The 15,578-nt window shown below is 38.5% G+C and overlaps 2 protein-coding genes across 5 annotated transcripts in view; one reads left to right on the forward strand and one right to left on the reverse strand.

Moving 5' to 3' along the window:
• kcmf1 (potassium channel modulatory factor 1) overlaps positions 1-4,810 on the forward strand; it is a 28,938-nt gene extending 24,128 nt beyond the window's left edge. For 2 of the 3 annotated variants that reach the window (XM_079873235.1, XM_079873236.1), the window contains exons 5-7: positions 16-193; positions 321-606; positions 3,125-3,589. In XM_079873235.1, coding sequence (XP_079729361.1) covers positions 16-193; positions 321-606; positions 3,125-3,386 — 726 coding nt within the window. In that variant the 3' untranslated portion in view covers positions 3,387-3,589. Of the gene's footprint in view, positions 1-15; positions 194-320; positions 607-3,124; positions 3,590-3,730 lie in introns of those variants that run through there. The other variant, XR_013821429.1, reaches the window with a different exon arrangement.
• A 3,095-nt stretch (positions 4,811-7,905) lies between these two features.
• The window catches only part of ntrk2b (neurotrophic tyrosine kinase, receptor, type 2b), a 34,606-nt gene continuing 26,933 nt past the window's right edge, over positions 7,906-15,578 (reverse strand). For both annotated transcript variants that reach the window (XM_079873230.1, XM_079873229.1), the window contains 2 exons: positions 13,738-13,896; positions 7,906-13,555 (listed from right to left, as the gene is read on the reverse strand). In XM_079873230.1, coding sequence (XP_079729356.1) covers positions 13,370-13,555; positions 13,738-13,896 — 345 coding nt within the window. In that variant the 3' untranslated portion in view covers positions 7,906-13,369. The remainder of the gene's footprint in view (positions 13,556-13,737; positions 13,897-15,578) is intronic.

Here is a 15,578-nt window from a genome sequence, read left to right on the forward strand (position 1 = left end):
AACCAGCGTGTGCACGATGAGAGCAGCGGCGTGCGGCACGTGCGTCGGATGTTCCACCCTGGGCGGGGGCTGGGCGGTCCGCGGGCACGCAGGACTAACATGCACTTTACCAGCAGCTCCACTGGTGGGCTGTCCTCTTCACAAAGCTCCTCCTATTCTCCAAGCAATAGGGAAGCCATGGACCCCATAGCAGGTGTGTAATGTGTAAGGACAGGAAATAAGGACTTTCTTATCTGGCCTTGTTTTTTTTTATGCAAGTGTAGTCTTTCCTGAATCGTCTCACACAATCTTTCTCTTTCTCCCTGTGTCTACATCACCAGAGTTGCTCTCTCAGCTGTCGGGTGTGCGGCGCTCCGCGGGAGGGCAGCTCAACTCTTCTGGGCCCTCGGCCTCGCAGCTGCAGCAGCTGCAAATGCAGCTTCAGTTGGAGCGCCAGCAGGCGCAGGCGGCGCGCCAGCAGCTGGAGACGGCTCGCAACGCTACACGCCAACGCAGCAACCCTAGCAACATCAGCGCCAGCATCCCGCCGCCCAGCACCGCCACAAACACAGCCATGACTGAGAGCAACCCGCTGGCCTCCCACAGCTCCCAGTTCCTTCTCACACGGTATGGCTATATATATATATATATATATAGAGCAATCGCTGCAAATAGCCTATGACAATGATCCACCGATTCAATCAGTTCCTAATGGAAAAAGTCCCACCCTAATATTTTTTCCTCATTCAAGAAACCATTTTATTCGGATATAAAGGGCTTGGACAATGAAACTGAAACACTGGCCAATAGTGTTGGAGGTTTCACGTATATGTGTATATTTTACATTCTATCAGTAAGAGCAGAGTGTGAAGGTTGAGTTAGAGCAATAAATGGTAAATGGACTGCATTTATATAGCGCTTTCAACAGACCCATGGCCACCCAAGCGCTTTACATATTGCCTCACATTCACCCATTCATTCACTCATTCATACACCGATGACCGCAAGGCGCCATCCAGCTCGTCGGGAGCAGCTGGGGTTAGGTGTCTTGCTCATGGACACCTCGACACTTGGTCAGGTGGAACCGGGGATGGAACCACCAACCTTCCGGTTTGTAGACAACCTACATGAACCATTGAACCACTGCCGCCCCAATAGCACAGCTGTACATAACATATTGCAATCCACAACATAATGGGAGACATAGAGTTCAAAAGAGGACAAATTGTTGGCGTGCGTCTTACTGGCTCATCTGTGACCAGGAAAGCAAGTCTTTGTGGTGTATGGAGAGCTATGGTATCCAGGGTAATGTCGGCATACCACCACGTAGGACGAACCACATCCAACAGGAGTAACTGTCGAAGCAAGAAGAAGCTGTCTGAAAGGGATGTCCAGATACTAACACGGATTGTATCCAAAATACAAAACCACAGCTGCCCAACTCACTGCCAAATGAAATGTGCACCTCGACTCTCCAGTTTCCACCAAAACTGTTTGACGGGAGCTCCACAGAGTCAATATTCGTGGTCGGGCTGCTATAGCCAAACCTTTGGTCACTCGTGCCAATTCCAAATGTCAGTTTTAATGGTGCCAACAGTGCAAATCTTGGGCTGTGGACAATGTGAAACATCTATTGGTTTCTGCGTTCGTGAGAGTTACGGTGTGGAGAAGCCCCAAAGAGGCTTAACACCCGGACTGTTGCTGCCCATAGTGAAGCACAGGGTGGATCATTGATGGTTTGGGCTGTAATATCATGGCATTCTCTACTGTGCTTGATGGGTGTGTCACTGCAAAGGACAACCGAACCATTCTCATCATATAAGCATGATAATGCAGCAATACACACAGCAAGACTTGTGACAATAATTTTATGAACATGAAAGTGAAGTTGAACATCTCCCATGGACTGCACAGTCACCAGATTTAAATATTTATGAGCCACTTTGGGGTATTTTGGAGGAGCAAGTCAGAAAACGTTTTCCTCTACCAGCATCACATAGTGACATGGCCACTGTTCTGGAAGAGGAATGGCTCAAAATCCCTCTGGCCACTGCAGGACCCCATTCCAAAGACAAACTGATGCTGGATTGGGCACAAAAGGAGGCCCTACACCATACCAATAAATCATTGTGGTGTAAAACCAGGTTTCAGTTTCATTGTCCAACCGCTATACATCACAGTAAGGGGAAAAAAGACAATTGCAAGTTTCATGCTATCTTAGTTTGACATTATTTTTTGTTATTTCTTAGAAAATAAAATAATATAAGTTTTGTTAAAATGTTTGAAATATCCGATATTTTGACCTTTTTATGATAATGCTAGGTTGGGGTTGGCGATATGATATATTGTAACACAATATCATTTTATTCAGTCATTCAACACATTCAGTCATTTTATTTCATGATAGCGATATATATCACAATATAGTTCTTTTTTTCTTTTAACAAGTTTTTATATAAAACATTTATACCATTGCATTTTCATAAATCTCATCACCAATTTTAATATCACAAAAGAACGTAATACTAGCCTAGCTAACAAAGTAAAAAAAAAAAAAAAGAACCTCACTGAAGAGTAAACAGTGATAAAATAGAAACAAAGAAATCAATTTCAAGTAATATTACATGTAATATATATATGACGATACTTGCAAAGGTGGAAATTTTGACACATAAGTCTGTTTATTTGAGCGTTCAAGCCGAATAAAGAGCCAAAAAGAACTCGCACACTCTATATGCAGCTAAAATATGAAAGATTTCATAGCGCTCTTTTACAGATTTGGGTTTCACGTTATTTTGAATGGTCCCTTTAACACATTCTGAGACTATAAGTAACGTTGCACCTACATGTCTACTAGCTCTCATTAGAGTGTTAGTAGAGTATCAGTAGACTAGTAGGGTTAGAATAAGTTGACATGTAGTTGCAAAGTTACTTGTAGTCTCAGAATGTCTGTTGGAGGACCATCACAATAAAGAGTTAGCAGATATTAAGCAGACAGTCTACTAATACTCTAATGACTGCTAGTTGACATGTTGCAAAGTTACTTATAGTTAGTAGAATGTTCAAAGGGACCATCAAAATAAAGTGTATTTGAGTTTAGTACTTGTAATTCAGTAGTCACCCTCTATCCATCTAATTCCACCAGGTTGAACGAGCCGAAAATGTCGGAGGCAGAACGGCAGGCGCTGGAGAGCGAGCGCGCGGACCGCAGCCTGTTCGTGCAGGAGCTGCTGCTGTCCACACTAATGCGAGAAGAGAGCTCGTCTTCCGACGAGGACGAAAGGCGAGACTTTGCTGACTTCGGCGCCATGGGCTGCGTGGACATCATGCCTTTAGACGTGGCTCTGGAGAGCCTCAACCTGAAGGAGAGCTCCACAGGCAAGGAGCCTCCACCGCCTCCTCTTTGATGATATCCCACCACAACGCAGACAATGTCCTCTGTGCTGTAACTGCCAATGACGGTGGGCAAAAAACACAGCTCTCTCTAATTTTTTTTTTCCTTTTTTTTTTTCTTTTCTTTTTTTTTTGGTGATTGTAATTTCAGGTCTGTCACCTTTGTTACATTGTATAAATCCATGAAAGGAGAGCGAGAGGAAAAAAAAAATCTAAATACATCAGAACAGGCGTGTGAGAGAGTGAGCGAAACCGAGAGACAGATAATCGGGGCGAGAGAGAAAACAAGAAATATAAATATATAAATATATATAAGTTGATAATCAATTCCACATAACTAATTTTTTTCCTTTAGCAGGTGAGCGTAGGTATCTGTGGCAGACCTCTGCTTCCTGTGTCTTGCAAAAGGCTCTCCTTATAAATACTCCACATTCAAAAACTGAAGAGGAAACAAGAGACCTTCTCTAATGAAGCTGCTGTGTGTATTTATGAATATTAATGAATAAAAGTGCTTGGATGGTTTACCATAACTACTGCATGAGGTTATTTGCAGCGTGCATGATTTTTAATGACCTTGTCATTAAAAAGGCAAAATATCCCAAAGCTTTCTTTAACTTTATTTTCCCCAGGGTTACTTGAACAGAAGCCCACTTGAAATGGGTGAAATATCAAAAGATGTAGGATTTTCTTTTTTTGTTTAATATGGAAATCGACCGCAAAATTGGAACCTGCATTAGCTTCGCGAGAAAAACCGCTAAATGCTTTTGTCACTCGGCTCCAATCTGCCTCTCCTTGTCTGTGACACTACAGAGCGCAACAGTGACCGCTCGCTTTATCAGCAACATGGGTTTTTCGCATTCATTTTCTTCATAAGGATAAAAAACCAAAACCAACAAACTCCGAGATGAATCGCGAAATTGAAAAATGAAAAGGTATGGGAAAAAAGATGAATGTACAAGGCTGTATACTTAGATTCAGTGATGGATTGAACTCCTCAACCCATCAAAGCATTGTGAATGACATAATCAAATAAAAATAAAGTGTAATTTAATAAATAACTATGACCGTTGGACCGACGATGAGGTTCAGGCATTATTCAACTTCTATGCGGAGGATGAAATCCAGCGGGAACTGGAAAGTCGCGCGCAGGCCTACGTCATAGGAGTAATTCGCCTAATCTTTAGACAGTACTTTAGACCGCGATAGAAACGCAGACAGCAACAGGTCCGGGAAAAAAAAAACGAATTGTTCTGGGTAATTTCGGTGGAAATGCAGCTTTATTGTCATTGTAAGGCTAAAAACATTACATTTATTGCTAAATAATTTAACAAATATAGAACTAATTTAATTTAAGGAGTGAAAATGCAAATTCTCTTTGAAACAGCAGTGGCTCTGGCATTCTTATTGGTGGTTGGCCAGTTTGGAAAAGAGACTAGAAGACCCATCCGTAAAAATAAATAAATAAATCAGACTCATTAAGAGCCGTTGATTCAAATTAAAAATGAAGTCTTAGTGTGACCGGTCCTTTACTTGATTATGTCTTTCATAGTGCTTTATGGGAACTCTTTCTTCAAATGTTTTTTTTTTTTTCCTTTCATATATATAGTAGCAGTGAAGTCTTTTATTTTTCTTTTATTTTTTTTTAAACCAAACTGAGCTCATTTGTTTACATGTTCTTGTTAAAAATCCATTTCTTTTTGGAGGAAGTAAATAGGATTTATACTTCGGAAACCCTACTGTTGCGCTCTGTAGGACGTTAAAATGGTCTGCCCTGATTGGGCGCGTGGCAAATTAACACATCAAATGTCTTGTTGCCTACGAGAAAAAGAATAAGACGGGTATCGACAAAAGATAACCTGCTTTTTACCATTTTAACTAGACGTCGATGTCTTAGTGTCTGTGTAACCAGATGTACTCTCTAACTTATGCACCTGTACAGACAAGTTAAGCTCTCCATTGTCATTTCGCTCTACTCCTCACATTTCTGCTTTTAGTACGCTTGGAACCCATCTCTCTTCTTCGGTAAAGGAGAGCACGAGATTTGCCACGCTACAGGCTTTATGTTGAACTTCTCAAAAGAGTGACATGCTTACATACTCTGCTAATAGACAGCACCTTCTATTTATTCTGGGTTTTTTTTTTTATCTCTTGATTTTTTTTTTTTTTTTTTTTTTTTTTAAGCTTTGTGATTGGTCATGCCACCTCCATGCCTATACTCTTTATCCTCTATGTAAAATACAATGAGATGTATATGGAATTTGTGCGTTAACTTTCATAATGGATCTAGGACATGGGCAGGCTTTCTTTTTTAATGTAAATTTAGAATACTACAATAAAAACGGCGCACAGCTTTTGATGAAAACCAAACCCCATCCTCTTACTCTCTGTGACTGTGGTCTGAATACTAGTCACATGAACCTATTTAGAAACTCATCATACAGCCTAGTAAAACACCACTGATTGTTTTTAAATTGATCGCCTCCATAGTTGTATCCCAAATGATGTACTATGCACTAGTGCATGAATTTTAGAAGGGTTGTTTCGGTGCTCCTTCCGCTACGGAAAAAAAGCTGAGCGTTTTTTTTTTCTTCGGCTAAACAAGTAAAACATCTGGGTAAGGTAAGTGCGCTTCTTGTGAGTTTTCAGTGTGAACACATCACACTTCATACTACAAAATAGCATATATATGCAAATCTTGTCAATTTTTAGTCAAACAGGTAGTCCCGCCCCAAACTCGCACAATTGTTTTGGACAGAAGTTGAAATATTGGACTAAATAGTATAAGGTATTTTAGTGTAAAAAAATCGCACTTCATCTCCTAAGCTTTGTTAAGAAAAGTAACACATTCAAGCCCATAAATATTAAAGATGCTGCTTTAAAACAGAAAAAAGTGCTTGACTTGTCAACCGTTTGTCCACCACAGGCAATTATCACGAACACCAATAAGACTTCAGCCCTCGAGCCTCAAGTTTTGTGCAAGCTATAATTGATCGTCTCTGTGAATCGTGCCTTGGTTTGGAACAACTGTCCTTGTCAGTTCACCGGCTATTGTTAGATCTAAATATTACCCTTGGGATGCCTCTCATGCCTTACAGTGGCCTTTCTACCAAAATAACTCTTTGTGAGCAACTACATAATACAAATTATTCAAAACCAAATCATTCTTAGAATGAAGAGAAATGAGTTTAGCTTAAGTTTTTTGAAGTAGTATATAGTAAATAAAGCCTTATTTTACTGCATTGTTGTATTTAAATCCACAGGCCAATGAATGATGGATCTCTACACATGGAGGATTCACATATATTCCTTTTAAATATACCGAAAGAAAAAACAGATGATTAAACATACAAATATGCATTATTTGTGGCATTAAAGACTTTATAATGTTACAAAATGGTTCCAAACAAATGCTATACTTTTTACTTACTTTCCATTCATCAAAGAATACTGGGGGAAATAAATATATAAATTAAAAAAAATAAGCAGCACAAATGTTTTCAACATTAAAAGGTTGGTTGATTATGATTTCACTTTTTTAAACTTTAGTTAGTGTGTAATGTTGCTGTTTGAGCATAAACGACATCTGCAAAGTTATGACGCTCAAAGTTCAAAGCAAAGGGAGATATTTGCTTTTAAAGAAATCACTGGGACTGCACAACATTCCTCCAGGGTTAGTGACATCACCAACCCTAGAATTTACATAAACCCCGCCCCCTGAACACGATTTATAGATTATCATGACAGAATATGCCAATCAATGACTAGAATATAACTACACATAAGATTCATAAATTCATCAACTAACCATTCAGAAATGTCCTGTTGCTTCTACATGTTGTCACTTCTTCTTGAGTCTCTCCATCATTGTCTGAATCCATAAAAGGCTAAAAGATTTTTACGTTTTCAGTGGATGTCAGTTTGAGTGCAAGCTCTTGAAGCTCCGCCCTCTGCCCAAGAGCAGCAGCTCATTTGCATTTAAAGGAACAGACACAAAACGGTGCGTTTTTGCTCACCCTCAAAAAGTGAGATGGTCCTCACTGCAGAACATGAAATCCAGGGGGAGGAGTTGGATCCAGATCCAACTCCTCCCACCTTACATATACCTAAAAACCTACCCATCTCCACCCCCTGATCCCTAAACCCACCCCTAAACCTACCAATCTCCACCCCTTAGATCTGGATCCAACTCCGCCCCCTGGATCTCGTGTACTGCAGTGAGGTGCTACTGCAAAAAGTGACAATTTTAACTAAAACATCACATACACACTTTACATTTTACATCTTGTGAAAAGGGCATTATACCACCCCTTTAATGTTCCTTGAGCAGCAAATCATATTAGAATGATTTCTGAAGGAACATGTGAGACTGGAGTAATGATTCTGAAATTTTAGCTATGCCATCACAGCAATAAATAAACATTTTAAATATGTAAAAATGGAAAAAAGTTCATTTAAATTATATATCACAATATTATTTTTTTACTGTATTTTTGATCAAATGAAATAAATGCAGCCTTGGATAGCATATCAAAAACGTTTAAAAAGTGTTACTGCCCCCAAGCTTTTAGACTTGTTTGTACATGTGTGTGTGGAATAGGTTTTTAAAGGTGTACAAAGTCATTATGTATAGCTGGTTGATCCTCAACAGTGGTCTTTGGATATTAATACTAAACTGCGAGAGGAAACCACCTGTATGCAAACAGGAAACTGATGACTTTTTTTTTTTTTTTTACTTTAAGTGAACTACTTACTCTGCACCTTTAAAGATATGAATATAATTTGCAACATATAAACAATATTGTAAGACATACCACTTTTATTAAATGCACAGTATTACAAGGAACATTTCCACTGACTGCAGAGAAGCTTCTCACAGGATGCACAAGCATAGAGTACTGACACCTAAAGCCATGAGAGATTGAGTCTTCCGGCAGCGCGCACACACACACACACACTCACACACTCACTCACTCACTCACTCACTCACAACCAGTGATCCATCTAAACCAATAAAAGAAAAGTTGAACATAAATGTCTAAGTCTAATTGCCTAAACAAGTGCATTTCACAAAGAAATGTCCAGATTATATTCCATCCCAAAATCAGAAGAAAAAAAAAATCTTAATTGTTCTAAAAAGAGTATTTTGTTTACATGTATTCTTTTTCTTTTGATTTTGGGGTGACCAGGACATTTCCCGACAGTTTTAATGGGATTGATCCAACTGAGCAAAAAAAAAAAAAAACCTTGGGTTACAAGATAAATAATGCATAAACAGTGTTCCAGTGCTCAATCACAGTTCTTCTTTCATATACAATGTTAAGAGCTTTTCAGAAATTACACAACGATGGGGGTTCTCTTGGCTCTTTCCCCCTGGATGTGAATCAACCCTCAGTTAAACAAAAAATAAAAAGGGCGCAGTAAGTGTTGGTAACGTCAAATTGTTTACTACACAGGGGAAAAGGCTAGTTGATTAATTACAGATATAAAAAAAAAAATCATCATATTTTCATTATGAACAACCACAGGAAAAAGAACACACACTGTTACGAAAAATAAACTGTACACTCACATATTGCCAGAGGCCCATTAGATGTTTTTTCTTCTCTTTATAATGTCACACATTTGACGTGATGCCTGTTTAAAACAGAATATATAGAGAACATACTATTTATATAGACATCTATTAGAACTGTACAGAATGGATTATAAAGTACAGGCTGGCTATTAGAACAGACAGAAATCTGTATAGCAAAAAATGGAGAAAATGCCATGTTTGTTCAATAAAGTCTTCATGTAAAGTCAGTCTGCCACAACAAGAAGAAACATTGTTTAGCGTAACTGACCGAATACATTTCTCCAATATCTGTCACATTAGCAAATAATCCCCTTCAATGTAAATAACCTCTTTCAGTGCATTTTTTTTTTTTTTTTTTTTTTTTTTGCAGTGCTTACAATTGTAGGGTGAAAACTACAAAAATATGAGCAGTACATCTATAAAGAAAGTGCAAAGCTCTAAGAGGTCATAAGTCACTGCTCAAAAGATCATGACCGTAACGACCGACACTTGACTCGATTGGACACTGTTTGACGACTCGTGATGTCGGCTGTTAAAAGTAGGTCCTGCCAATAAACTGTTTGGAAAGAATTTGACATCAGTGTACAAACAATGATTGATCCTGCTCATGTATATTTACAGTCTAATTGCATATATACAGACGCTTTCAAAGCAAACACTTCTCCAGTTCTTCACACCTTGAAGAATCAGTCAGTCGGTGCAAAATCTGTTGCTGGGGACCACGAGGAGCCCCATCAATCTGAATTGGAAAAAAAAAGAAAAACGTTTACTCCTGCAGAGGAGGACAAGTCGAGGACTACAGCCCTGGAATTAGTCAACAGTAATGATAGTCAGGTTAAAGAACTCGACGGCCTGGTTTTACAGATACAACTGAATCGAATGTGAACTTTGTGTAATATTAAAGTACGCCCTAGGTATAAACAACAGTAATAGTGACGCTTGCCTAAGCAAACTCCACTTTGGAAATACTTAGTGCATTCAGAAAGTATTTAGATTCCTTCATTTTTTATGTTTCACCCTTAAGGTGCAGTCACAGTAGTGTAATCTTGTGGACAAAAAAACAATGTCCGTTTTCAATAGTGCAAATGATGTATAAAGTAGAGCTCACACAATTCCTATTGAAGCGACTGGATTTCTCCTGTGAAAATTCACAGTGCTAAATGTTTACCCTAAAAGTGAAAATTAAAATACATTTTGAACCTATTAAGATAGGTTTTCACCACAATCTACACTCCACATCACATAACCGAACTGTCACATGGGCTGTGCGAAGTGTGTGATTGCACAGGGCTTTTATAACAACGTGGCCATCTAGAATAGAGAAAGTGAAGACCAACCGATCAACCTAATTTAGATTCAAAATTGTAAGCAAGCACGAATGTTGAATATAGACTACTGCCATCTGCTGGAATAGACAGTTATTTCCTCTCATGCAGAAACAGAACATAAGTGCTAGATGGCCGTTGGCTGTTGTGTTCAAGCTCACCTTTTTGGCTGATGCGAGGTGACAATATTTATCTTTCGTCGCCGCTAATTCTTTGATGTCAGTTTGGTGTGTTGGGGCTTAACTCTTACCGGGCCTCTCAAATTTATTATAAATAAAAAACTGAAATATCACATTGACACAAGTATTCAGACTCTATTTAGCTCAGAATCCCATTTCTCTGGATCATCTTTGAGATATATCTACACTTCGACTGGAGTCCACCTGTGGCTAATTTAATTGATTGGACGAGATTTGGAAATGCACACACCTGTCTATTTTAGGTCTAACTAACAGATGAAAATGTATATCAAGGTAAAACCAAGCCATGATGTCAAATGAATTGCCTGCAGAGCTCAGAGACAGGTTTGTGTGGAGGCATAGATCTGGGAATAGCTGTTGTATTGAAGGTCCCCAAAAGCACAGTGGCCTCTATAATTTCTAAACGGAAGCCTCTCCTCAGTCCAAGACCGATGAAAGCATGCTTGGAATTTGCACAAAACAGCAGCTAAATGACTCTCAGACTGAGAAACAAGATTCTGTGGTCGGATGAACCTCAATTCTGAGCATCACATGTGGAGGAAACCAGGCACCTCTTGTCACCTGTGCAATGCCATCCCAACGGTGAAGCAGTGGGGGTGTTTTTCAGGCGCAGGGACTGAGAAACTGGTCAATATAGAAGCAGAGCCCTCAAGACTTTAGACTGGTCCAAAGGTTCACCTCCAAACTAAGCACACAGCCAAGACAATGCAAGTGTGGCTTAGGGACAACTCTATGAATGTTCTCGAGTGACGCAACCAGAGCTCAAAAATAATCCCCGGAGAGACCTGACAATCTCTGTCCACCAACAGTCCCCATCCAACCTGACATAGCTTGAAAGAACTCGCAGAGAATAAGGCAGAAAATCCTTAAATCCAGGTGCGCAAAGCTTGTCACACCACATCCAAAAATACTCTAGGATGTAATCGCTACCGAAAGTGATTTAGCCGAGTACTGAGATAAGGGTCTGAATACTTAAATCATTGTGATATTTCAGGGTTTTTTTTAATACATTTGCAAAGTTTTCACAAATTTGTTACTTTCTTTGGAGTGTTGACTGATATGAATTTCTTTTCATAGGGCTGCAACATAACGAACTGTGAAAAAAAGAGACAGTTTCTAAATACTTTCCAAAGGCAATGTGTAATGTCATCTGATAATTACAATTAAAGTTTCCATTTAGTCCTTTGTAGTCCTCCTCTGGTAACTTGTTTGGTGGGGTTGGAACACAAGTTGAATCGGGACAGTCCCTTCATTGGGTCTTCCTGTCGTGACCTCAGGGACAGTACGACTTGTGTCATTCTCACATGAACATTCACTTCACAGTGCCCACCAAGCCCATCGCTTTGAAAAGGACCATATTACATCGAAAACAAATCGATCATAGATTATCACATACACATATTATTAAGCAGTTATTTCGCAATTGTTACATAAACGTAATAATGAATAATCAGAGAGCAAATAAATCCAGCTGTTCAGGCAGGTTGGTTGCATCATGGACAACATCTATGGTTTGTTCTCCCCAGGAACAGTTAAGATAAAAATCTTCAGTCTTTGCAAAGGCAAGGTCCATCAAATTGCAACACGACAATGATAAGGGCGCCTACACACTAGTTTATGCCATGTCGGAGAACGCTGGGAATTCGTCGATTTGATGCTCTGTTATGTGACCAAAAGCGGAGAGAATTTGACTGCAACGCGCTCTGACGTAGGCATCCGTAGACCAATGAGAATCTCAGGGAGGCGGGTCCACTTGTGCTTTCAGAAATCCAATTGGTTGTATTTCCAGCTTGATTTCAAACTGCCCCAGCTCTGTCCATCCATCTATTCTCCAAAACCTATGTATATTGGGCTGAAGGCAGGGAAATACCACGGACGGATGGTCAGTCCATCAGATCAATTTCTAGTGTGTAAGCACCCTGAGGTAAAAAAAAAAAAAAAAGATGTTACCATTGACTGACACAAGAACAGCATCTCTCCCATTGTTCTTCGAACCACAGTTCGAGAGACAAGTGCCCTTTGAATCAGAACTTCAGCGCATATGGCCAGGGAGCCAAACAAAGTCTGAGAAATGTCAGTGCCACTGCTGGTGACTTTGCCTCTGTGCTCACTCCAAACACTATGTCCAACCTCAAGCCTCTTCCGAAGCAAAAAAAAAGAATAAAAAATTGGAGGAGTCTTTGTCGCTGTGCTTCTATTACAAAGTTCGCACTGAGTTAGATGGTGCACTGAGACGTCCAAAAACGCCTTTCATCAACCTCAGCGTTAGACATCAAAACTTGGCACAGAATAGTCTAAAATTATATCAGATGTGTTTAAAAAAATTCCAAATGAAACATGAACGGCAGTTCCATGATTGTTACTCGATAATTTGCGGTATGAATAGTATTGCGATCTGCCAGAATGTCGCCAGGGTGTCATCAGCGGTTGTGCTAATGGCTGGGTCCTCATCAAGTCCAAATTTTGTCCATCTCGATAGACAAATGGTGACAGAAAAACAAGTGTAAACTTTCCCAAACCGAGTTACCTTTTTCAAAAAGGTTCTAAAACACAAGGTCTGCATTGTCTCTGATGCATATTTACAACAATCAGATGTTTCCGTCTGTAGACCATTTGGGGTTTTTAGAAAACACAATGATGCAGTACAGATATGGACATGTCCAGACATGGAAAAACTCAAAGCAATGCACACAGTCAACTTTAAGGCCTTTAGTCTATGTGGTGAGAAGGCTGAAGCACAAGCCATTTTTATGAAAACACAGACACACACACACACACACACACACACTGAATCTATTTTCAATCACTCAAGTTATATTCCATCCCTTACTCCTTTTATACCATGCATTCACACACTCTTCCTTACTAACAATTACACACCCATACTGGCAAACGGATCAGCCCAGGATGTCCAGGTAAACAGGCGATGCCTTGGCCAGGCTCTGGAGCAGATTGTGGATTTCTTTGATGTTGAGTCTCATGTAGGGCTCCCTCTGCCAGCAGCCCAGCATTAGGTCATACACCTCTTTGGGGCAAGTACGAGGTCTCTGCAACACCCGTCCCTGTGTGATACACTCGATCACCTGCAGGAGGCAGCACAAACACGGTCCTGAATGCAGGCTTCTCTAAGGGTGCATCAGTCTGCCTAGAAACAGTAGTTTTTACAAGGTAAAACTAATCGCTGTGTGTGAATGATCAAACTTCCCTTGTGAATATATAAGATACAGGTTATGTATGATTAGGTATGTAACATCTGATGTCTTACCTCGTTGTTTGAGAGCTGGTACCAGGGTTGCTTGCCGTAGGTAAAGATTTCCCAGAGTACCACACCCAGACTCCAAACGTCACTCTCTGTGGTGAATCTCCTGTACATGATGCTCTCTGGGGGCATCCAGCGGATGGGCAGCATGGTGTGACCACCCACCTGATAGAAGACATACATATTCACAGTGGGTTCAGTGACTGATAGAAGCACATGCACTTGTTATATCCATCTACCATTTCAATAATAGTGTCTCTGTAATAAGCTAAGTAAACTATATACATTTAAGGGATGCACAATATATCAGTACTATATTAGTTATCTGCCAATAATGGAGATGTTTTGACATGACATGAATTGGTTGACATTTGATATTTAATTGTGCATGCTAACTTAGCTTACATTGACATTTAGATTACCTTTGTCATCATCTAACAATTAATGTTAATATTTAAAAACACTAATAATTGTATAACACTTAAAAAACTATTGGTAGCACTTTATTTTACAATCCTGTTTTGCATGTACACTACCGTTCGTCTGGGATCAGTAATATACATATATAAAAAAATTTTTTAAAGAAATTAATAATTTTATTCAGCAAGGATGCATTAAATTAGTTAAAAAAAATACAGTAAAAACATTAATAATGTTACTAATGATTTCAAAAATGTTCTATTCATCAAAAAAAATTAAGCAGCACAACTGTTTTCAACATTGATGATAATAAGAAATGTGTCTTGAGCACCAAATCAGCATATTAGAATGATTTCTGAATGATCATGTGACAATGATCCTGGAGTAATGATGCTGAAAAATCTGCTTTGTCATCACATGAATAAATTACATTTTAAAATCATTAAAATAGAAAATAGTTATTTTAAATTGTAATAATATTCCACAATATTACTGTTTTTACTGTATTTTGATTTAAAAAAAAAATGGGTAACACTTTGAAGCCCATGCTTATAATGAATTACAGCACCATTTATACTTATTTATAAGTATTACTATTCTATAAATATATTCATAAAGACTCATACTCAATACTCATACTCAGACTCAAGACCTATACTGCATTATAAGAACAATTATACAGTAGTTACATTTATATTCGTTTTTATAATTACTTATAAGGTATGCATTTGATTTTTCAATGTGCATGCTCATAATCCATTATACACTGATTTATAAATGATCAAATATTAAATAGTTCCAGAGACACTTGTTTTCTGTACCAATTAGTTATCAATTATGTCTTTAATGGCTAATGTTTGCATTAGAGGTCATGACTGGTAATTTTGATTAGTTAAAATCTATATCTCCTCAGCCATATGCATGGCATTACTTATAGCAGTTTGGAAGTATCTTTTAAAAAAATATATTGTTGCAGTGTTTTGCTAGTATGTAACATTAAAAAAAAGATACTTTTTTCAACTGTTTGTATTAATGATTTCTGTTTTTTTTTTTTTATTACAGAAATTATTGTTCATTAGTTACATTTACAAGTAAACAACGTAAAAAGTATAATGAGCACATCTTCATGATTTATTAACATTTGCTTTAGGAAAATTGAATCCTATGTTTTCACTTTACTTAAAGTTATCAATGATGCATTTATAGAGGTTAGTAACTGTATTATCACTCACAATAAGTATTTATATGAACAGAACATGGCTATTTATAACAATATATTCACTTATTTGACAGAAATAAAACTGAATGACTAAAAAGTCATTTGAACTATAATATAACATAATAGCAATGCAGACTGCATCTTTATAAATATATTCCTGTAACCATACAACTGCCTAATTAATACTTAAAAATCAGTGTATAATGGA

The sequence above is a fragment of the Squalius cephalus genome (genome assembly GCF_949319135.1).
Source record: "Squalius cephalus genome assembly, chromosome: 5".
Lineage (NCBI taxonomy): Eukaryota > Metazoa > Chordata > Actinopteri > Cypriniformes > Leuciscidae > Squalius > Squalius cephalus.